At 49.1% G+C, this 22,410-nt stretch overlaps 1 protein-coding gene across 5 annotated transcripts in view; it reads right to left on the minus strand.

The window, feature by feature from the left end:
* Positions 1-19,978, minus strand: part of IKZF4 (IKAROS family zinc finger 4) — a 155,940-nt gene extending 135,962 nt beyond the window's left edge. For 4 of the 5 annotated variants that reach the window (XM_033939845.1, XM_033939842.1, XM_033939844.1 and 1 more), the window contains exon 1: positions 19,807-19,978. In XM_033939845.1, the coding sequence (XP_033795736.1) occupies positions 19,807-19,860 (54 nt within the window). In that variant the 5' untranslated portion in view covers positions 19,861-19,978. The remainder of the gene's footprint in view (positions 1-19,806) is intronic. The other variant, XM_033939840.1, reaches the window with a different exon arrangement.
* Positions 19,979-22,410: the final 2,432 nt, after the last annotated feature.

The raw sequence follows: 22,410 nt of genomic DNA on the forward strand, positions 1-22,410 counted from the left end.
GATTAATGAAGGCAGCCTCGGGGCTTTTGCTGAGTCGCGGCTGCCTCTGATGATGCAACTTCCTCTTTCCTCAGAGGTGGCACGACCCAACAAAGGACCCGAGGCTGCCTTCGTGAATCGCTGCGCTGGGAAGTAAAGCACAGTTACTTACCGTAACAGGTGTTATCCAGGGACAGCAGGCATATATTCTCACATGTGGGTGACGTCATCTACGGAGCCCCGATGCGGAAGCATTTTCAAGCAAACTTGATTGAAGATTTAAGTTTGCTCTGCTGCTCCACGCATGCGTGCCTTCCTGCTCCACTAGGGGGCGCATCCCCTCGTGGTCTCCAGTTCATTTAGCTAGCAAAGAAGCCAACCTCAGGGAGCTGGGCGGGTTGTGAGAATATATGCCTGCTGTCCCTGGATAACACCTGTTACGGTAAGTAACTGTGCTTTATCCCAGGACAAGCAGGCATGATATTCTCACATGTGGGTGACCTCCAAGCTAACTGAAAAGGGATGGAGGGAAGTTGGCAATTTAGGCAAATAGATTTCGCAAAACCGATTGGCCGAACCGGCCATCGCTCCTGGACAGAGAGTCCAGACAGTAATGGGAGGTGAAAGTATGAACCGAAGACCACGTGGCAGCCTTGCAGATTTCCTCAATAGGTGTGGACCTGAGGAACGCTACGGAGGCTGCCATCGCTCGGACCTTGTGTCCCGTTACTCGACCATGCATTGCGAGACCAGCCTGAGCGTAGCAGAAGGAGATGCAATCGGCCAACCAGTTGGACAAGGTGCGCTTGGAGACTGGGTGACCTAACCGGTTTGGGTCGAAGGACAAAAACAATTGTGGGACTTTCCGGTGTGGTTGAGTGCGTTGGAGGTAGAAGGACAACGCTCTCTTACAGTCAAGAGTGTGGAGCGCCACCTCTCCGGGATGAGAGTGGAGCTTAGGAAAAAACACAGGTAAGACAATGGACTGATTGAGATGAAAATCAGACACTACTTTAGGCAAGAACTTTGGATGAGTGCGGAGTACCACCTTGTCGTGATGGAATACTGTGAAGGGTGGGTCCGCCACTAGAGCTTGTAGCTCACTAACCCGCCGAGCGGAAGTGAGCGCAAGCAGGAAAATCACCTTCCAAGTGAGGAATTTTGGATGGCATTTGTCTAGGGGCTCAAATGGAGGTTTCATTAGTTGAGCCAGAACCACGTTAAGGTTCCAAACCACCGGAGGAGGTTTGAGAGGAGGGTGGACATTCAGAAGACCCTTCATGAAGCGAGAGACTAGGGGGTGGAGCGAGAGGGCTTTCCCTTCCAGGGGCTGATGGAAGGCTGCAATCGCACTGAGGTGTACTCGAATGGAGTTGGTCTTTAGGCCGGAGTGAGATAATTGAAGTAAATAGTCAAGGACCAGGGGGACAGGGACCGACACCGGGTCCTGGCTGTGAGAGGAGCACCAGGCTGAGAATCTGGTCCACTTTTTGGAGTAGCAGGTTCTCGTTGAGGTCTTTCTAGAGGCCTCCAATATCTCCTTGACTGATTGAGACACGGGGAGAGAAGTCAGGGGGAAAGAAACCAAGCATTCAGATGAAGAGATTGAAGATTGGGATGTAACAGCGAACCCTGACCCTGTGATAGTAGAGAGGGAAACCGAGGCAGAGGCAGTGGATCTCTGACACTGAGTTGAAGTAGAAGGGAAAACCAAGGCTGGCGTGGCCAGCGAGGAGCAATCAGGATCAGGGTGGCTTGTACTGTTTTCAGTTGGACAAGCGTCCGCAGGATCAGAGGAAACGGCGGGAACTCATACAGAACCTTCCCTCCTAGTCGAGGAGGAAGGCGTCGGCCTCAAGCCGGTCCGGGGAGTACATCCGGGAGCAGAAGAGAGGCAGTTTGTGATTGTGGGGGGATGCGAACAGATCTATTTGAGGTGTCCCCCAGTGTTTGAACACCTGTCGTAGGATTTGAGAGTGCAGTGACCACTCGTGTGGCTGGAGGAGGCGGCTGAGTCTGTCCGCCAGACAGTTTTGTTCTCCTTGTATGTACACCGCTCGAAGGAAGGTGTTGTTGGAGATTGCCCATTTCCAGAGGCGCAGGGCTTCCCGACAGAGGGACCAAGACCCTGTTCCTCCTTGTTTGTTTACATAGTACATTGCAACCTGGTTGTCGGTTTGGATGAGGACCACCCGGTCGTGGAACAGATGTTGAAAAGCTACAGCTGCGAGATAGATAGCCCGGAGCTCTAGCACGTTGATGTGACAGCGGCGGTCTTCCGCTGACCACATCCCCTGCGTGAGTAGGCCGTCCAGATGGGCTCCCCAAGCGTACTCTGACGAGTCCGTGGTGAGAACCTTGCTGTGATGAGGGGCGAGGAAGAGTAAACCTTTGGAAAGATTTGAAGAGTCGGCCCACCAGCGGAGCAATCTTTGCAAGGAAGGAGTCACTGTCACGGGACAGTCGATCGGGTCCCGGTCTTGACACCATTGAGAGGCCAGGGTCCATTGAGGGATTCTCAGATGGAGGCGGGCGAAGGGTGTGACATGGACGGTGGAGGCCATGTAGCCTAGGAGAGTCATTATCTGTTGAGCTGATACCGAGGTCAGCAGAGAGATCCTTCGACTCAGACTTACTAACGCCTCTAGGCGCGGAGGGGGGAGGAAGGAACGGAGGCGAACCGTATCCAGCGTGGCCCCGATGAACTGTAGGGACTGCGAGGGGCGTAGTTGGGATTTTGGGAAGTTTATTTCGAACCCCAGACTTTGTAGGTAGGTAATAGTCTGTTGGGTCGCTGAGATAACCCCTTCCCTGGACGGGGCTTTGATCAGCCAGTCGTCCAGGTAGGGGAATACCTGGAGGCCCTGGGAACATAAGGTTGCTGCGACCACCACGAGGCACTTGGTGAAGACCCGAGGTGATGATGCTAAGCCGAAGGGGAGGACTCGGTATTGTAGGTGCCAGTCCCCTACCTGAAAACGCAAGAACTTGCGGTGAGCGGGGTGTACTGGGACATGTGTGTACGCCTCCTTCAGATCGAGGGAGCAGAGCCAGTCGCCCTTGTCGATCAGGGGGTAGAGGGTCGGTAGGGAAAGCATCCGAAATTTTTCCCGTACTAGAAATTTGTTGAGGCGTCTCAAGTCTAGTATTGGGCGTAGGTCTCCCGTTTTTTTCGGTACCAGGAAGTAACGGGAGTAGAAGCCCTTCCCCCGTTGGTCGGGGGGAACCTCCTCCACTGCCCTGAGGCGAAGCAGGTCTCGAGCCTCGGAGAGGAGTAGGGGTAGCTGCGTCCGGTTGGGAGGGCAATTCCTTGGGGGGTTGTCTGGAGGAATGGCCCGAAAGTTGAGAGAGTATCCTGATGAGATCACGCCAAGGACCCATGCGTCCGATGTGACTTGTTCCCAGCGAGGGTAAAAGGCTTTGAGGCGGCCCCCGATGGGAAGGAGGCCTGGGACTATGGCGGAGGGGGCCCGCCCCCTTCCGCGAATCCCGTCAAAAGGACGGGGATGGTTTGGAAGTTGCAGGCGGTTGGGACTTGGGCATGGCCCGGTGGTGGGCTTGCGGACGCCTGGGTGGAGGCCGCGAGAAGGGAGGGGTGGATTTTTGTGGGTAGCGGCGTGGAGGGGCCCTGAACGGCCTGGGCGCGGGAGGTTTAGGTTTTTGCCGGACGAGGGAGGCAAACGAGCGTTCGTGTTCGGAGATGCGTTTTGTAGCCGCCTCGATCGTGTCGTCGAACAGTTCTTTTCCCACGCAGGGTAGGTTAGCCAAACGGTCCTGTAAGTTGGGGTCCATGTCGACCAGGCTCAGCCAAGCTAGTCGGCGCATGGCGATAGCAAAGCCTGCCTCTCTGGAGGAGAGTTCGAAGCCATCGTAGGCCGCGTGGAATAGATGGAGGCGCAGGTTGGAGAGGGACTCTAAAAGCAGGCCAAACGCTCCTTGGCGGGAGGCCGGTAGGTCAATCTCAAAGGCTCTCAATAGTCCAATGAGGTGTTTGAGGTAGGATGTGAAGGTGAAAGTGTAGCTTTGCACCCTAGAGGCCATCATGGCATTTTGATATAGTCTCCTGCCGAACTTGTCTAGGGTTCGGCCTTTTGATAGCGTCCCACACCGAAGGTTATTGAACAAGCTGAAGTCGATAGGATTAGGGGACACTCTAACTACATGGATTGAGGATTGGCTGAGTGGTAGACTTCAGAGGGTGGTGGTAAACGGTACCCCATCCAAAACGTCAGGCGTGATTAGTGGAGTGCCGCAGGGGTCGGTCTTGGGCCCGATTCTATTCAACTTATTCATAAGAGATATGACCCAAGGACTTAGAGGAAGGGTATCACTGTTCGCTGACGACGCCAAACTTTGCAACATAGTAGGTAAAAACACCTTGCCTGATAATATGACGCAGGATCTACTGCTGCTAGAACGGTGGTCAGCAACATGGCAGCTAGGCTTCAATGCTAAAAAGTGCAAGGTAATGCACCTGGGAAAGAGAAACCCGCACAGAACTTACATACTAAATGGTGAGACCTTGGCCAAGACCACGACGGAACGTGATCTAGGGGTGATCATTAGTAAGGACATGAAAGTTGCTAATCAAGTGGAGAAGGCTTCCTCCAAGGCAAGGCAAGTGATGGGTTGTATCCGTAGAGGTTTTGTCAGCAGGAGACCTGAAGTAGTGATGCCGCTGTACAGGTCCATGGTGAGGCCTCATCTGGAATACTGTGTTCAATTCTGGAGACCACACTACCGGAAAGATGTGCTGAGAATCGAGTCGGTTCAACGTATGGCCACTAGGATGGTCTTGGGGCTCAGGGATCTCACGTATGAAGAAAGACTGAATAAACTACGGCTGTACTCACTTGAGGAACGAAGAGAGAGGGGAGACATGATTGAAACATTTAAGTATATCACGGGCCGTATCGAGTCAGAAGAAGATATCTTCTACCTCAAGGGATCCTCGACCACCAGGGGGCATCCGTTAAAAATCAGGGAAGGGAAGTTCCATAGCGACTACAGAAAATACTTCTTCACTGAAAGAGTAGTGGATCATTGGAACAAACTCCCACTGCAGGTGATTGAGGCCAAGAGCGTGTCAGATTTTAAGAGACAATGGGATGTTCACATGGGATCTCTAAGGGAGTAAAATCAGAGGGGCGGGAATTTGGAATGGGCAGACTTGGTGGGCTATAGCCCTTTTCTGCCGTCTTTTCTATGTTTCTATGTTTCTCGGCCTGGGGGGACCGCGGCTGAGACCTGGGATGGGTGGGCCTTTTTCAAGGAGGATTCTACTAGCAGCGACTGGTGGGAGAGCTGTGGTTGTTCGAATCCCGGGTAGGGTACTGTGCGGTACTTGGCCTCCATTTTGGAGGGTACGGCTGTGACCATGTAGGGGGTCTCCAGGTTCCTGAAGAAGGCCTGTTGGAGTACCGGGTTAGGCGGTAAGCGGAGGGACTCTCTGGGCAGTGATGGCATATCCAGCTCCGCTAGGTATTCCTTAGAGTATCTGGAGTCGGACTGGAGGTCTAAGTCCAAAGCGTGGCCCATGTCCTGGACAAAGCGAGTGAAGGATGGGCGAGATGTTCCCGAGGCCCCGTGCGGGGTCGGTGAACGAGACCTCCGTCGGGTGGAGAAGGATGGGGAGGCTTCCCTCGAGTATCGAGGTTCCTGCTCCGATCCACGCTCTGAGACCGGGGAAGTACTGTGAAAGTGTTCCGGGGTCGTAGATCTCCGACGTCTCAAGGAGCCCCTCGGAGACAATGTTGGGGTTCGAGGTACTGATTGGTGTCGAATCGGTGACCTCGACCCGGACTCCCTCGGTGAAGACCTACAACCTCGGGTCGGAGTCCCGGTCCGAGGGGGAGTTCGGAGGATGCGCGGGTTGGAGAGTGATAACTCAGCCACTCTTAGCGGTCCCGTACGAGGTGTAGGTGAACGGCCTCGTAGAGTGGGGGAACCCCGGGCCTTCTTGGAGGTACGGCGGTTCGAGGTTTCTGTCGTTTTAGCACGACGTTTTGCACCGCGGCGGTCTGTGGAGGGAGAGCGCCTCGGGTGCCTCGGTGAGGAATCCGAGGAGGATGGAATGCGGCGAAGCTTGCGCACTTTTCTTCGAGGTGGCTCGACGCGAGGCTCAGGCTGGTCTGGCACATGCGGGGTCGAAGTCGAGGCCGGTTGCAAATGGGCCATTGCAGCAGACAGCTCCGACGAGATCATCGCTCGGAGTAGGTCCTGGAAAACAGGCACGGACAGCATCGAGGGCATGTCCACTGCCTTGGTGCACTCCACCGGGGGCGACCTCGTATCAGAGTATTCCCGTGTGGTGGAGGCACGGCCCGAAGGCTTGGAGGGCTTCGCCGGGGCTGTAAGCATGGGATTTCCGCCATGCGTCACCGGTGTCCCCGAGGCCGGTTTCTTTGCTGGTACAGAACCTGAAGAGGGGACTTACCCGGAGCTGAGGTTTTCTGTTGTCCCGAGGACTTCGGGTTCGAATCTCGAGGCGATGCCGAGGTATTCGGGGCCGAGGTCAAGGCTGGGGCCGACCTCGAGGCCGAGGTAGAGGGTTGGTCCGGGGCGAAAAGATCCGCCATGCGGGCTTTCCTTCGACGGAGGGCCCAGTTCTGGAAAGTAGCGCACTGGGGGCAGGAGTCGGTTGGATGAGCGGCCCCCAGGCAGAGGATGCACCGGCGATGCGGGTCTGTGATGGAAAGAAGCCGCTCGCACCGGGAGCACTTTTTAAAGCCGGTCAAAGGCCGGGACATAGAATCGAAACTGGCCGCGGCTCGAATAGCCACGCGGCCACGGGGACCCGGAAGCCTCCGGGTCGGTGAAAAACGAAGCAGGAACAGTTGAAACAAGAAAAAAACTCGCGCACAGTGACTAAATCGAGAAAAACAAGAAAAAATCATGGTGCTAGAAGGCAGTTGGGGCAGAGCCTGAAAAACACGACTTCTAGGCTCAGTGGAAAATTTTGAACTGGAGACCCGAAAAGCGCAGTCTAGATGACGAAGACCTACCCAAACTCCTAGGCTTATCATTCGGCAACCTCTGGGACTTAAAAGTCCCCAAAGTCTTTAACCAGCCTTTCTAGGTCCTCTCCAAACAATAATTGGCCCTTAAATGGAAGTCGCACCAAACATGGAGGCAACGTCCGCCACCCGATGCCTAAGCCATAGCTGCCTCCTGGATGCCACTGACAAGAGACATTTGCTTTGCAGATGCTCAAACTACATCATATAATGCGTCCACTAGATAGTTATAGGTTATGAATTGACTTGAGTACCCGTAGTAACATGTTTTTAGCATTCACACATATATATATTTTTATCTTATTTTTTAGATTTCACATTTTATATTTAACAGTGTCCCTCCCTGAGGAAGACTTGAAACTCGAGTCGGGGGGGAACAGGGATAACAGCAATGGTGCAATAAAGAATATGTTTGTTTGAAAACGCACAGGCATTAGTCACTTTAACACCGCTGAGATTGAGTAACAGCTATCAAACCATCCTGTTCAGATAAGTTATACATTTTTTTATTCTTTATTTCATTTAGTTTTTTTGATTTTCAAATTATTTTCAGATGGTGAAGGGGACAGTGAAAGCAATGATGGTCCCCTGATTAACCTCGGTTTGGTGTCAACACTAATTCACGGGTTAAAGGGTCTGAGCTATTCACAATTAATATTTATAATATTTTAACAAATTTTAGAGCTGTGATTAAAGAAGTTCAATTACTGGTATTTATTATCACAGAGGACTATTAGATATCTCTCCAATTGAGTGGTTGTAAATCCACTAGATATGCCAGCCTTGACTCTACATCTGAAAATGCCAAGGGTAAAGCCTCCCCCGACTCCACCAGACCATCTATAATTTGTTGGACCCACTGAAGATAAGCCCGCATGGCATAAGAACTGCACACGGCCACCTGCAGAGTCAGGGCTGCCACATCAAAGGATGACTTTAGGGAAGACTCGAGCCTCCTATCCTGAGGCTCCTTAAGCGCTACTCCTCCCTCTAATGGAAGAGTGGTCTTCCTAGTCACTGCCGCCACTAGTGCATCTACCTTTGACAGCTTAAACTTGCTCAGCTTCTCCTGAGACACAGGATATAACTGCCTCATAGCCTTAGCTACCCTGAGACCAGATTCCAGTGTATCCCACTGTGCAGAAATTAACTCCTGCATGGCCTCATGCACTGGAAAGGTTTTAGAAGGCCTCCTGGTGCCAGCCATAAGGGGATTTGATGTAGTTGATCCCTCTGGGTCTGACAGAGATATGCAGGCACTCTAATGCTTTAGAAATGAATGAAGGCAGCTCTTCTCTATGAAACAGAGAGAGCGTGGATGGATCATCTGCCTCTAGTTCCCCAGGGGACCCAGCTTGAGCAAGAGAGAGTCCAGGGTTGCAGGCTTGCGCTTCCTCCTCCTCCTCCTCTTCATCATCATCAAAAAACACCCTGTTCCATTTGGCTCCCTACTGACTTCCCCCCACCCCAAGCAGTGGTCGGGTCAGCGGATCCTGAGTCAAACTACTCCCCGGATTCTCTCCTGCCCGATCTAAGTTTGCCTGTTGCAACACAAAAACTTTGTGTAACAAGAGAACAAACTCTGGGGGAAAAGACGGGCCCTGCTTGTAAAAAAATCCAGGTCTGCGCTCCCCTGCACTTTCACCCCCCCCTGCAGCCATGGTTCCTGCTGCTGGAGAGGTCCGATCCTGCGGCCAAACCTTTTACCTCTAATACCACATCACTGTTGCGGGAAACAAGCGAGCTTTCCAGCGCCATCACCGCCGCACACGCGTCCCCCGAACAAGCGGCCAAACAAATACCTGCTGGCGTTCTCTGCTTCCCACCGCGGGAACACCTCTTAGCTGCTTCTGCCATGCACACCGCGCCCCCCCCCTCAGACAATGGGCCCCAGTCCGACTAAAAACTGAAACAGTAAGTCTTACTCACGTGCTCTTCAATTATTGAAAGGCAGAAAGCACAGTTACTTACCGTAACAGGTGTTATCCAGGGACAGCAGGCAGATATTCTTGACTGATGGGTGACGGCACCGACGGAGCCCCGGTACGGACAATTTTAGAGTGATTGCACTCTAAGAACTTTTTAGAAAGTTCTAGCTCGGCCGCACCGCGCACGCGCGAGTGCCTTCCCGCCCGACAGAGGCGCGCGGTCCCTCAGTTAGTATAAGCCAGCTAAGAAGCCAACCCGGGGAGGTGGGTGGGACGCAAGAATATCTGCCTGCTGTCCCTGGATAACACCTGTTACGGTAAGTAACTGTGCTTTATCCCAGGACAAGCAGGCAGCATATTCTTGACTGATGGGTGACCTCTAAGCTAACAAAAAGAGGGATGGAGGGAAGGTTGGCCATTAAGAAAACAAATTTTGTAAAACAGATTGGCCGAAGTGACCATCCCTTCTGGAGAATGCATCCAGACAATAATGAGATGTAAAAGTGTGAACTGAGGACCAAGTAGCAGCTTTGCAGATTTCCTCAATAGGAGTGGAACGGAGGAAAGCTACAGATGCTGCCATTGCTCTGACTCTATGGGCCGTGACAGAACCTTCCAGTGTCAGTCCGGTCTGAGCATAACAGAATGAGATGCACGCTGCTAGCCAATTAGACAACGTACGTTTAGAAACAGGACGTCCCAATTTATTCGGATCAAAGGATAGAAAGAGTTGGGGAACTGATCTGTGGGGTTTCGTACGCTCCAGATAGTAAGCAAGAGCCCTTTTACAATCCAAAGTATGCAGAGCTTGTTCCCCAGAATGAGAATGAGGTTTTGGAAAGAAAACCGGTAGAACAATGGATTGGTTGAGATGAAATTCAGAAACAACCTTGGGGAGAAACTTTGGATGTGTACGCAGAACCACCTTGTCATGATGAAAGACCGTAAAAGGTGGATCTGCAACCAGTGCATGAAGCTCACTGACTCTCCTGGCAGAGGTAAGAGCAATAAGGAAAAGTACTTTCCAAGTGAGAAATTTGAAAGGAGAAGTAGCTAAAGGTTCAAAAGGAGGCTTCATTAAAGCTGAAAGAACCACATTGAGATCCCAGATAACCGGAGGGGCTTTAAGAGGTGGTTTCACATTGAAAAGCCCACGCATGAACCTGGACACCAGGGGATGAGCTGAAAGAAGTTTTCCATGGACTGGCTCATGAAAAGCTGCAATGGCACTGAGGTGGACCCTGATGGAAGAGGACTTCAGGCCAGAATCAGACAAAGAAAGAAGATAATCCAACAACGTCTCCACCGCTAGGGAAGTGGGATCAAGATGATGAAGAAGACACCAGGAAGAAAATCTCGTCCACTTTTGATGGTAACATTGTAGAGTGGCTGGTTTCCTGGAGGCATCCAGAATGGAACGAACGGGCTGAGATAAAAGAGTATCAGTCGAGTTCAGCCCGAGAGATACCAAGCCATCAGGTGTAGAGACTGGAGGTTGGGATGCAGAAGGGTTCCCTGCTGTTGCGTAAGCAGAGAAGGAAACAGAGGAAGAAGAAAAGGTTCCCTGGAACTGAGTTGAAGTAGAAGGGAGAACCAATGTTGCCTGGGCCACCTCGGAGCAATCAGAATCATGGTGGCTCGTTCCCTCTTGAGCTTGAACAAGGTTCTCAACATGAGAGGCAGAGGAGGGAAGGCGTACAGGAACTGATTCGACCAGTTGAGGAGAAAAGCATCTGCTGTTAGACGGTGTGGAGAGTAAAGTCTGGAGCAGAATAGGGGCAGCTGATGATTGTGAGGAGCTGCAAAGAGGTCTATCTGAGGAGTGCCCCATTGATCGAAGATAGACTGTAGAGTTACAGGATCGAGTGTCCACTCGTGAGGTTGGAGAATTCTGCTGAGTTTGTCCGCTAAGGAATTCTGTTTCCCCTGAATGTATATAGCTTTCAGGAAGAGATGGTGATCTATGGCCCAAGTCCATATCTTCTGGGCTTCCTGGCATAAAAGGCGAGAGCCTGTCCCACCCTGTTTGTTGATGTAGTACATCGCAACTTGATTGTCTGTGCACAACAGAAGGACCTGAGGAAAGAGAAGGTGTTGGAAGGCCTTGAGGGCGTAAAACATCGCTCTGAGTTCCAGGAAATTGATTTGATGTTTCCTCTCCTGGGCTGACCAAAGACCTTGAGTCTGGAACTCGTTCAAGTGAGCTCCCCATGCATACAGAGAGGCGTCGGTGGTGATGACTAGTTGATGAGGAGGCTGATGGAACAGAAGACCTCTGGATAGATTTGAGGATACCAACCACCATTGCAGAGACTGACGAAGAGATGATGTCACAGATATGTGTCGTGAGCAAGGGTCCGACGCTTGGGACCACTGGGTCGCAAGGGTCCATTGAGGAGTGCGCAGGTGAAGACGGGCATGAGGTGTGACATGAACTGTGGATGCCATGTGTCCCAAGAGCACCATCATTTGCCTTGCTGAGATGGACGGCAGAGGAAGTACCTGGTGACATAGAGACTGAAGGGTCTGAAGACGATTGGATGGCAGGAAAGCTCTCATGAGGAGTGTATCTAGGATCGCTCCAATGAATTGAAGTCTCTGAGTGGGAATGATATGGGATTTGGGTAGATTGATCTCGAATCCCAGAAGTTGTAGAAACTGGATGGTTTGGTTGGTGGCCAGAAGGACCGCTTGGGCAGAAGTGTCTTTGATCAACCAATCGTCCAGGTAAGGAAATACATGCAGGTGGTGAGAGCGTAGAAAAGCCGCCACCACAATGAGACATTTGGTGAATACCCTTGGAGATGAGGCAAGACCGAAGGGCAGCACCTTGTACTGGTAATGACAATGATTGATCATGAATCGGAGATATGGTCTTGAGGTTACATTGATCGGTATGTGAGTGTAAGCCTCTTTGAGATCGAGGGAGCATAGCCAGTCGTTTTGATTTAGAAGGGGATAAAGGATGGCTAAAGAAAGCATCTTGAATTTTTCTTTTACCAGATGAATGTTGAGATCGCGAAGATCCAGGATGGGTCTGAGATCTCCTGTCTTTTTGGGAACTAAAAAGTAGCGGGAGTAGAATCCCTGCCCCTTTTGATCTAGAGGAACTTCCTCTATAGCGTTCAGAAGGAGGAGGGATTGGACCTCCTGAATAAGGAGGGCTGATTGAGGACTGTTCAAAGCAGACTCTTTTGGCAGGCTTTGAGGTGGGAGAGTCTGAAAGTTGAGAGAGTAGCCGTGGCGGATGATGTTGAGGACCCATTGGTCCGAAGTGATTACTTCCCACCGGCTGAGGAACAGAGAAAGTCGACCTCCTATTGGTTGAGGCAGGAGAGCAGGAATAGGGATACTGGCTATACTGCGGAGAATGAAGTCAAAAGGGCTGTGACTTTTGCTGAGGAGGTTGTTTTACAGCTTGTTGCTGTTGCTGTTGTCTGGGAGGCTGACGTTGCTGTTGCCTCTGACGCCTAGGTTGTTGAGCAGTGGTAGGCAATGGACGGGCTGTGAAACGGCGTTGATAGGCCGATTGCTGCCTGTATGGTCTTGGCGGAGGAGGCTTCTTTTTATTCTTGAGCAGGGTATCCCAGCGCGTCTCATGAGCAGAGAGCTTTTGTGTGGTTGAGTCCATGGAATCCCCAAAGAGCTCATCCCCTAGACATGGGGCATTGGCTAACCGATCTTGATGGTTAACATCAAGCTCGGATACCCGAAGCCAGGCCAAACGACGCATAGCTACTGACATTGCTGTCGCTCTGGATGTAAGTTCAAAAGTGTCATATATGGATCTCACCATAAACTTACGCAATTGGAGAAGAGACGACAAGCATGTGTGAAAAGCGGAATGCTTTCGTGAAGGAAGATATTTCTCGAAAGAAGCCATGGTGGTAAGGAGATGCTTTAAATAAAAAGAAAAATGAAAAGCATAATTACTAGCCCTATTAGCTAACATAGCATTTTGGTAGAGCCTCTTACCAAATTTATCCATGGCCCTTCCTTCTCTGCCAGGAGGGACAGATGCATATACACTGGCTCCTGAAGTCTTTTTAAGGGTGGATTCAACAAATAAGGATTCATGTGGTAGTTGAGGTTTGTCGAACCCAGGAATGGGAATTACCTTATATAGAGAATCCAGTTTACGTGGGGCCCCTGGGACAGTTAAAGGAGTCTCTAAATTCTTATAGAAAGTTTCCCTCAGGATGTCATGAAGGGGAAGTTTCAAAAATTCCTTTGGAGGCTGATCAAAATCAAGGGCATCCAAAAAAGCTTTAGACTTTTTGGATTCAGCCTCCAAAGGAATGGACAAGGACTCACACATCTCTTTCAAAAAACTAGAGAAAGAGGAAGTGGCCTGTTTGGAGGATGGGTCAGGGACAGCCGAATCCTCCTCCTCTGAGGAACATTCGCCTTCAGAAAGAAAGGGTTCCTCTGAGTCTCCCCACAGATCAGGGTCCCTTACATGGGAAGAATGGTCCCGAGACTCAGGTGTCGACGTTTGCATGTGTCGGGTTTTGCGTATCGACTTACCCGACCTCATCGATACCGTGTCCGGAGAAGTTATCGGACGCACCGGTGCCGAAGTCTGCACCGATTGATGGTGAGCTCTCGGCTCCGGTGCAAGGACTGGCATCGATACCGATGAGGTTAGGTGAAGCGGTACCGAAACAGTGGAAGTGGATAATACGGGTTCCACAATCGGTACCGATACAGGTTGTTCAACAACCGGTACCGATGGCTCGGTGCGAACTGGCACCGGAAGGTTCGGTGTCATGATAGCAGGAAGGAGTCGTTCTAATTGCTCCTTCAGCTGCACCTGAAGGATGGCCGTAATGCGGTCATCGAGGGATGGCACCGGTACCGCTTTTTTCTTCTGCGGTACCTGCGGTGCCGCTCGACGCCCCGGAGATGAGGAGCCCGATGTCGAGGGACTCACCTCTATAGGGGCGGAGCGCTTCCGCTGGCGTCGAACCGGCGGCAGGATTGGGCTCACTGCACTCGAGGCCGGAAGACGTTCCAGCGGGGAAGGCTTCTTAGCCGGCTTACCTGACTGTTAGGATGCCGGTGTGGAATCACGCGGCGTCGAAGACGAGGGTGCCGACTGAATCGGTGCCGAAGCCGGAGTCGAAGGAACGGGGTCGGACATCTCGGCACCGAACAACAATCGCTGTTGAATTAAGCGATTTTTTAAAGTTCGTTTTTTCAAAGTAGCACAGCGGGTGCAAGAAGAGGCCTGATGCTCAGGACCCAAACACTGTAAACACCAGTTGTGTGGGTCCGTGAGAGATATAGGCCTAGCACACCGCTGGCACTTTTTAAAACCCGGTTGAGGGGGCATGAAAGGAAAAACGGCTTCCGCCAAATCGAAGGCCGAGGCTTCGATGGTGGCAGAAGGCCCCGCCGGGGAAAACCGAAAATTGAAGAAAAAAATGAAAGATTTTTTTTTTTTTAACAAAATAAAAGAAAGAAAAAAGGCAAATTAAGCCAAACGTTTACGCGAGCGGGAAGGCAAGTTAGGAAAAAATTTCAACAGCCGTTGAAAACGCGTCTTCTTAGCTCCGCGGAAACTAAGAAACTGAGGGACCGCGCGCCTCTGTCGGGCGGGAAGGCACTCGCGCGTGCGCGGTGCGGCCGAGCTAGAACTTTCTAAAAAGTTCTTAGAGTGCAATCACTCTAAAATTGTCCGTACCGGGGCTCCGTCGGTGCCGTCACCCATCAGTCAAGAATATGCTGCCTGCTTGTCCTGGGATAAGGAGTGTTTCCTGCTTGCAGCACACAGCAACTGTGCCAGCAAACCTGGCTCGGGTTCCGTTTTTTTTTTTCCAACGGGAGAAGAAAACCTCTGACCCAAACAAGGTGGGGAAGGGACCTGGGAGGGCACAGGTGTAGCCCCCAAAGTTGGAACATTATGCCAACACCCCTAAGCTCTAGTGAGACCGAAGCAACAGGAGCTAAAATCCTTCCAATTCCAGGAGCTGAAGCCAGGAACTAGAGAGATAGCAGCCATCCAACCTGCTGGAGATAGAGCACATTAACTGGTCAGGAGGGGTTCCATCCATGATATACTCCTGCAAGTCAGTTCTCTATCTCCATCTGCTGATAGATGTGTGCTATCCCACCAGTCTCTGGATTCATCTGCTACTGGCACTAAGGGAAGTGCAGAGTACCGTATTTTCACGTAGATAACGCGCACCTGTATAAAACGCGCACACGGGTATAGCGCGCGGAAAACACAAATTTATGTACAGAAATTTTTATATACCGCGCACACCCATATACCGCGCATGCTGCCCGACTCTTCTTTCGCCCGCCCCGACTCTCCTCTGGAGACCCCGACTCTCTTTTCGCCCGCCCCGACTCTCCTTTCCCCCTTGAAGTCCTGTCCCTACCCTGAAAGCCTGATGCCCCCCCGACGTCCGATTCACCCCCCCGCAGGACCACTCGCACCCCCACCCCGAAGGACCGCTCGCACGCACCCGCACCCCCACCCTGAAGGACCGCTCGCACCCCCATCCTGAAGGAGCACTCGCACTCCCACCCCGAGGGACCGCTCGCACCCCCACAGCCTCCCCCCCTCCCCCATGGAGAAGCTGTCTACCTTGTTTCCGGATGCCAGCGAGCCCAGCTGTTTCCTCTGCCGGCGGTCCCACCCCTTCTCTGAGCCCTACTGCGCTGCTTTTTCTTCCGGCGGTCCCGCCCTTTCTCTGACATCAGAGAAAGGGCGGGACCGCCTGAAGAGGAAACAGCGCAGCACAGGGCTCTGAGAAGGGGCAGGACCGCCGGCAGAGGAAGCAGCTGGGCTGGCATCCGGAAACAAGGTAGACAGCTTCTCCATGGGGGAGGGGGGAGGCTGTGGGGTTGCGAGCGGTCCTTCGGGTGGGGGTGAGAGCGGTCCTTCGGGGTGGGAGTGCGAGCGCTCCTTCCGGGTGATGAATCGGGCGTCGGGGGGAGGGGGGGGAACTATGTAAAAAAAATTTGTACAACGCGCTCACGCGTATAACGCACAAGGGTATGCGCGGTTTGTAAAAACCACATATAACGCGCGTGTTATATGCGAGAAAATACGGTAATGCATTTGGGGATTAGAAATCAGAAGGAGCCGTATGTTCTGGGAGGTGAGAGGCTGATATGCACAGATGGGGAGAAAGATCTTGGGGTGATAGTGGCTGAAGATCGAAAGCCAAAGAAACGTGTGACAAGGCGGTGACTGTTGCCAGAAGGATGCTAGGATGTATAGAGAGAAGCGTGACCAGTAGAAGTAAGGTGTTGATGCCCCTGTACAGAGGTCCAGAGAAAGACAACGAAAATGGTAGGACGTTTCTGCCAAAAGACTTATGAGAAGAGACTGGAAACCCTAACTATATATACCCTAGAGCAGGGATGTCAAAGTCCCTCCTCGAGGACCGCAATCCAGTCGTGTTTTCAGGATTTCCCCAATGAATATGCATGAGATCTATTAGCATACAATGAAAGCAGTGCATGCACCCCTGACTTAAAACAAATATTAAAGTAGACAAATGCACAAACATTCCATAACACAAATATTTCATACAATAATAGTCAGTACTGTCTGCTCACTCCAGCAAATACAGTTGCAATGAACCTCCATAGCCCAGCGTTCAGTCTCTTCCTAAAGGGCAAGTTCCAGGGCTCCAAACAAAATATGCAAATCAAGCAAATTTTACAAGATTGGTTAAAAGTAAACACAAGTGCTACATCAGGTGGCCTCTAACATAACTAATAAAAAGGGAAGAAGTGATAACAGATCCTGCTGGGATAATCATAATGATCCAGGCAACAAATAGTGCATCAAGTCAATGAGGGATTCTGAGCCAGTTTAAGGCATTTGTAAATGATGGAGAAAAAAATCCACTGAAAACATAAAAACAATGAAACATCACCACAAATTGCATGCCATGTCTCTTATTTTGGACCTAGTTGGTAGTCTTGCTACCATGTTCTGGAGTCTGGTGGAAACATAAAAGAACTACAATAATCGTTGATACAACAGGGGTTAAGTCTCTGTCCGCCAGGTGCAGAGGAAGCCGACTATACACCGCTGCATAGAAACTAAGTCATTTGAATAACAGAAGAAAGCTGGGGTGCCACTGATACTCTGTAATCCCACAGGACGCTCAAGCAGCAGACAAGTTTTGTACATATGCCTATTCAAGTTAAACCACATGGAAACAGAAAGAATGTGCTCTATTCTGCTCACTTAAGGAAGTTCCCACTTTACACTATTTTTTCAACATGAAAGACTAACAAATTGATTAATAGGCATTTAACACGGCCACTGCTGTATTCTGGTATCCAACCATGTGAATAAACATGTCATCTCCAAGATGACACTCAACATTGTAACTTTGAATAATCTTAATCAGAGGGCTCATGTATACATGAGAAAATATTGGGGATAATATTGATCCTTGAGGCTTTCAACATCAGAGAAGCCTAGCTGCTGAACAAGATCTTCTCCATTCAAAGAGTAGCTTGTAAAAAAAAGTTACTAGTGAAAAAATGGCCCCTTTGGTGTCAATAACCTGTTACACTGGCATCCTTAGTGTGTGGTCGAATGTACTGAATGCAGCGGTGAGCAAAAGTGAATCCTTCTGGACAGGGAAGCTGTTAATTCCAGCATCACAGCCTGTACCACACCTTGGAGAAATCCTGACTGACAAAGAAAGATCTTCACCTCATCCAAAAAAGACCCTACATTATAGGTGTGCAACTTTTGTTCACTGTTGGAAAATTGTTCAGTAGATAACAGTAAATGTTACTAGGATCTTCTAGACCCTGCTTCTTAAGAATTGGGTTTGATAACATTTTCCTTAATTTTGGACAGGAGATGAGTCTGAACCAGAACTTTGTTTACAATGGTCAATAACTATAGAGAGAGATCACTTACCATAATACTGTTTAGAAAGAATATAGTCCTGATAGGAGGTAGAGCAGTTCAGTAAAGGAATAACTGAATCCATTTCCCCAGCCGACACTAGATTTTCAGGATATCCCCGAGGCATATAATGGAGGTTGTAAGCATGTAAATCTCTCTCATTCACATTCACTGTGACTATCCTAAAAACCTGAATGAATACTGATCTCACGGGGTTGAGCACTACTGATGCTAAGATCTGCAAAGAGGATAAGGACGGAGCTGCTGCCTTATATTTAACTTCTTTGGCAGACAGACCAGTATAGACTGCTACATGTGAGTGATACCCACTGGATCCGGAAGAAAAAATGGAAAGTAAAAGCACTCAAGAGTTGAAGTTTCATAAATATTACAAGTTCTTGATAAATGTGCAACTTAAAAATCTACTTTTAAGGTATTTTTGTTATTCCTGCACTCTAGCCTATGAGCCAACTGCTTTTCCTACACCAGGGGTTTTCAGGATTTCTCCAATGAATATGCATGAGATCTATTAGCATACAATGAAAGCAGTGCATGCAAATAGATCTCAAGCATATTCATTGGGGGAATCCTGAAAACCCGACTGGATTACGGCCCTCGAGGAGGGACTTTGACACCCCTGTTCTACACCATCATCTATTTACTAAGTATTTTGTGGGTGCAGGTAGCTAGGAAGTTAAATAATTGGATTCAAATCCTGCTTCTTCTGCTGCCATTCCTTATCACCTCAAGCAAGCCCTTTATCTTTTTTTGCCTCAGGTGACAGTTACAAACTTAGAGCTGGATTTATTAAAGTGCACTGCATGTTAGTGTGAGTTGACAGGTATTAAAAATGTGCATTATTTGCCACAAGTATGCAATGCAACTTATTTACTAACATTCATTAACAGCAGTAACATGTTAATAAATCTTGCTGTTAGACTGTATGATCTAGGGGAAAAAAAGAAATACCTACCATATTTAAACATAATTCAGCTTGAACTGTAAAGTAAAAGTGTGAGCTACATCCAAATAATTTCAATTTGTGTTGTAAAGTGCCCTGATTTTACCATACTATTTGCTGAAATACAGGTTATAAAGCTTGTTCTACATCCCAGCTAGACAACTTTCCATTAACATTTCAGCTTAGAGAGTTTTCTGTTATATGTCCCATTCTTGCGAAACTGAATGTGTGTATATAATCCTTATAAAGTTTGAGAGTGGAGACAGGCATAAGATCCACATCTTTAAAAAACAAACGAAAGAATTGATGCTGAAAAGACACCATGTAGATCTCAGCCCACCTCAGCAGAAAGCCGAACTGTTTGACTGCCAAGCAAATCAAAGAAGTTTTAGGAAGTCAATTTGCCAAAGCCAGTTATTCAGGTATTATTCATACCGTACACCTAAGACTTAACAGTTGCATTAACAATTAAAGCGCTACAGAAACGAGAGAGAGAGAGAAAAAAAAAAGAACAGGGAAAGCAGAATTCACATGCTTCACACATTTAAGCAAATTATATTTCATCCCAAAGCCTTGAAACACCAGATCCAACCCCCCCCCCAAAAAAAAAAAAAAAAAGCGTACAACCCTATCCCACCTCCCGAGACAAAGCGCGCGACTTCTTTTTTTTAAACTGATCTAGCAGCATTTTGTCACAACACAATTTCAGAGAAAGGGCCAAAATCCAAAGCAGCAGACCTTATCAAGCGCAAATACTAGTCGGACACTTTCTGGTGGCAGAGTTTGGAGGGTCGTAAGCCAAGTCTTTAGATGCAACTCGGGGTCCAACATGTCAATAAACAAACGCATCGCTCAGCTCTGGCGTCAGGCGGAGCGGAGGGGCAGGAACCCCCCCCCCCCCAGCACATGCCCCGTCCGGGGGCCACCGCAGCAAATGCACGGCAACACGTCTCCCTCCAGGTCCCACTGCGATTATTGTCACTAACGGGGAGCCGGCAGGGTCACCTGCAGCAGCTCAGCCACCCTTACCTGAGCCCGCTGCCCCGGGCGCCCTGGCCGGCCGAGAGCTCTTCGCAGCCGCATCCACCGAGCCCGGTGCTGCCCCGCGGCCTTCCCGCTGCTCCGGCCCGGCCGCGGCGGCTCTCACCTGCGCACCGGCCCCCTCCCGCCGGCAACTTCCGGTACCGGTGCCAGGAGACAGGCGCGGCGAGCCGAGCGCCGAGCGCATTCCCCAGTCGGCGCCCCTCACAGGCACGGCGAGTCGAGCGCCGAGCGTGTTCGAGATTTGGGGAAGCCGGAGCTAAAGCTGGCTGGAGAAGCGAACGGCACGCTCGATTTTGTTGTTGTTGTTTGGGTCCCTTAGAGATCGAAATAAAAATGTTTCTCAGGTATGCTCCTAGTTGAAATATTGCGCGAGAACACTACGATTTTTCTTATGCATGCATTATCTGCATTTGATAATTCGCTCTCTGGAATCTAGGCCAATGCAAGTTCACATACATAATGAAAAACACTGCACTAAATAAAATACAAGTCTGAATAAAACAGTAATACAAGTCAATTGTTTCTATCTACCATCTTTTTGTTGTTTTAAAATATTTATTGACATTTTAAATTGTTATAATACAAGAGTCATAAAGATAAGGAGAACAATACATGATACATGGTTGTATGTAATATGGAAATACTGATGTTCTGAAAATGATTTATTGTACACTTTTACACATTAAAACCATAACGATTACACGGTCCGTGTTTCGGCGAACATGCCTTCCTCAGGGGTCCAATGGTTCTCAAATGCACAGATAAAATGCTGCAAATAAGCATAAATAGCATGGAAAATCGCTTATTTGGAGCGTTAAATTTTGAGTATGTTTAAAGACAATTGGACTGTTTTCAGTCCAATTCTTTATCTGTGCATTTGAAAACCATTGGACCCCTGAGGAATGTGTGTTTGCAGAAACACAGACCGTGTAATCATTATGGTTTTAATGTGTAAAAGTGTACAATAAATCATTTTCAGAACATCAGTATCCCCAGCTTTTTGTTTTCATCGTTGGATTGATCTTTCTGTGGATCATTGGTTCTTCTTTTCTTTTGTTGTGTATGTAATATTGCACCCAAAAATTTTTTGAATAAAGGAAATTGTTCCTGAATTATGAAAGAAAACAGTCTAGCCTAGAGACTTCCATTTTCTGATTCTTAAAGAGTAATTTGGAGAGTTATAAGAAAGGTTGTCTTTGTATTTTTTGTACAATCAAAAAACAAGACGCTAATGAGTTTGGTGCAGAAAGAGGGGTCATGGAAGTGTTGCCATCAGTCATTGGTGGATATGAACCATGCAACATTTTCAACGCCGACGAGACAGACCTGTAATGGCGTGCCATCCCTGATGGAATATTGGCTTTCAAACGCAGCAACACTGTTGGCTTTAAGGTGCCAAAGGAACAATTGGCATTGCTGCTCAGTTGCAATATTGACGGTAGTGAAAAACTCGAGCCACTGATGATTGGGAAGAATCAAAATCCTCGGTGCTTCAAAAATATTAAACACCTGCCTGTTGAATATGAAAACAACAAAAACACATGGATGACGGCGACACTGTGGATTGAATGGTTGCAGAAGCTTGACAATCTGATGAGAAGGCATAGGAGATACATTATAATGCTGTGTGATAACGTACGACTAACCAACATTATATTCATGTTTCTGCCACCAAACACGACATCTTTGATCTAACCGATGGACCAGGGGATAATCACCAACTTCAAATGTCATTATATGTCACTTGTCCTAAGATATGTGATGGCAGTGATTGATACAAGCATTAAATCCAGTCTCTCCCCCCTCCCGGCTATTGAGCTCGCAAGAAAAATGACAGTGCTTGACTCTCTTCACATGGTACAGGAGGCGTGGAGTTGAGTCTCATCATCCACGATTTCAAATTGCTATTGACGGGCGAGCTTCATTCATGCATCTGATGAGACAACTGAAGCTGACACTTCATCCATCGAGCTCCCTGTTGGACTCTCGCCACAAGAGTTTGAGCTGTATGTCGCTGTTGACAACGATGTGCCCACATCATCTTGCATCACTAATTCTGATATCTATACAGTCATAAAGGACACTGCAGGTAGGTTGAGGGAGAGTTGGGGAGGGAGTGAGGGGGGTTTCATCAGGTTGGAGTATCGCTGAGCCCGGGCTAAAGAACCCAAGCCTGGACTCTACTTATCTTTGCTAATTCTCTTTGTTCCCTCTTTGGTTTGTTGTACATTGAAAATTGATGTCTATGCTATTGTGCTTGTATCTGGTTCTTTGAATAAAAAGTTTTGAAAAAAAAAAAAGGACATTGCAGACAACCAAGAGTCTGATGAGGATGGAGATACTGCTGCAGTCATGACTAATGAAACACCTACAGAGATTGTTTTCTTTTCAGACACGCTGAAGTCCCTACACAGGCTGCGTTATTAACTGGAGATAAATGGATGTCACGACTATGGCCAGTTTTACAGCATCAGTAGTCAGATACACAGACTGAAACGTGTAATCTGCGTGCAGAAAAGAATGACTGATTATTTCAGTAGAATGTTGGTTAAAAAAAAGGTTTACAATATACTGTATTGCATTAGATGG

The sequence above is a fragment of the Geotrypetes seraphini genome, chromosome 3 (genome assembly GCF_902459505.1).
Source record: "Geotrypetes seraphini chromosome 3, aGeoSer1.1, whole genome shotgun sequence".
Lineage (NCBI taxonomy): Eukaryota > Metazoa > Chordata > Amphibia > Gymnophiona > Dermophiidae > Geotrypetes > Geotrypetes seraphini.